Here is a 1311-nt window from a genome sequence, read left to right as displayed (position 1 = left end):
GGGGGGGGGAAAAGGTCGTTGATCCTAGAAGGGGTGCGCCTGGCACCGGGCCCCTTTCAACGATACCTTTATTTGCGCGGGGCCACCAGCCGCGGAGATGGTCCCCGGGATCCCCCCCCCCCCCCCTCCCCCCCACACCCCCCCCCCCCACCCCCCTTGCGCGCAGGCAAGACCAAGACGATCGAGGAGGGCGGCATGGAGTGGATGGGCTTCTGGTGGAAGGGCTACTTCGGCGGGCCGATGCGCGACGGCCCCAGCGATGGCCCGTGGCCAATCGACCCGTGGGACAAGGGCAGGGGGCCCGACGGGCGGCCAAACGTGCTGTGGCCTCACTGGGTGCGCCGAGATGCGCCGAGATGCGCCGAGATGCGCCGAGATCGAGCTGAGATCGAGCTGAGATCGAGCCGAGATCGAGCTGAGATCGAGCCCGAAAGAGTGCCGGCGCCGAGAGCTCCCCCCCCCCCTGTAACGGTACAGGAGCCCGGCACCGAGGGCAACTACTTTGACTGCCCCCTCCCAAACGACCTGCCCGAAGAGTGCCGCGAGACGACGGTCTGCGAGCGGACGGACGCGATCAATGGCCGGATCGTCCCCTACCCGCCGCAACCGCCCTACCCACCGGCGCCTCCACCCTTGCCGCCAAGGCCGCCGCCCTCACCACCCAAGCCGCCGCCGCCGCCGCCCTCTCCGCCGCCGCCGCCTTCGCCACCTCCGCCTCCGCCGCCGCTGCCTCCGCCGCCGCTGCCTCCGCCGCCGCCCCAGATGCGGCCGCCAACTCCCCCCCCCCCGCGGCGATCCCCGCCTGCCCCCCCGCCGCCGCTGGTCCCGGCGGCGGAGGAGATCAGCCTTCTTGCGTTTGCGTTTGTCGTCCTTTTTCGTTTGTCCGCCGTCTTCGGTGTCCACGACTCGCACTCGCGCGCCTCGTCCGCGCTCCTCCCCGCCCTGCAGAGGCCCCGCGCTGCGCTGCTGCTGAATAGGCACCGCGCTCGTGCTCGCAGTCGTTTGCGGCGCCTGCTTCTTCTTTGGCCCAGCCTCCCTAGAGGCAGCCGCCCCTCCCTCTCTGTCTCCCTCTCCTCTCTCAGAGAGGGCACAACGAGAGCGCCGCCCAAGCCCGTGACCCTCCCCCGACCCACAGGCCCTCCGCCAGAGCCTCAAGCGCCTCCCCTCGGGGCAAAGCCTGACGACTCGGAAGAACGACTCCGCGGACCCGCGGCACGCGGCACGTCAGCCAACCAGTGCGCCCTCCCCCCCCCCTCTCCTTACCCCTCCCCCCCCCCTCTCTTGCTGCCGCTCTCGGGGCCACGTCAACCA

At 71.5% G+C, this 1311-nt stretch overlaps 1 protein-coding gene across 1 annotated transcript in view; it reads left to right on the top strand.

The window, feature by feature from the left end:
* Positions 1-1311, top strand: part of EMIHUDRAFT_122960 (hypothetical protein) — a gene marked incomplete at both ends in the record, with an annotated part of 5047 nt that overhangs the window by 2275 nt on the left and 1461 nt on the right. Inside the window, one exon of the mRNA XM_005785040.1 lies at positions 167-281. Within this exon, the coding sequence (XP_005785097.1) occupies positions 167-281 (115 nt within the window). The remainder of the gene's footprint in view (positions 1-166; positions 282-1311) is intronic.

Source organism: Emiliania huxleyi, assembly GCF_000372725.1.
Source record: "Emiliania huxleyi CCMP1516 chromosome Unknown EMIHUscaffold_1647, whole genome shotgun sequence".
Classification (NCBI taxonomy): domain Eukaryota; phylum Haptophyta; order Isochrysidales; family Noelaerhabdaceae; genus Emiliania; species Emiliania huxleyi.
This window is presented reverse-complemented; position numbering and strand designations above follow the sequence as displayed.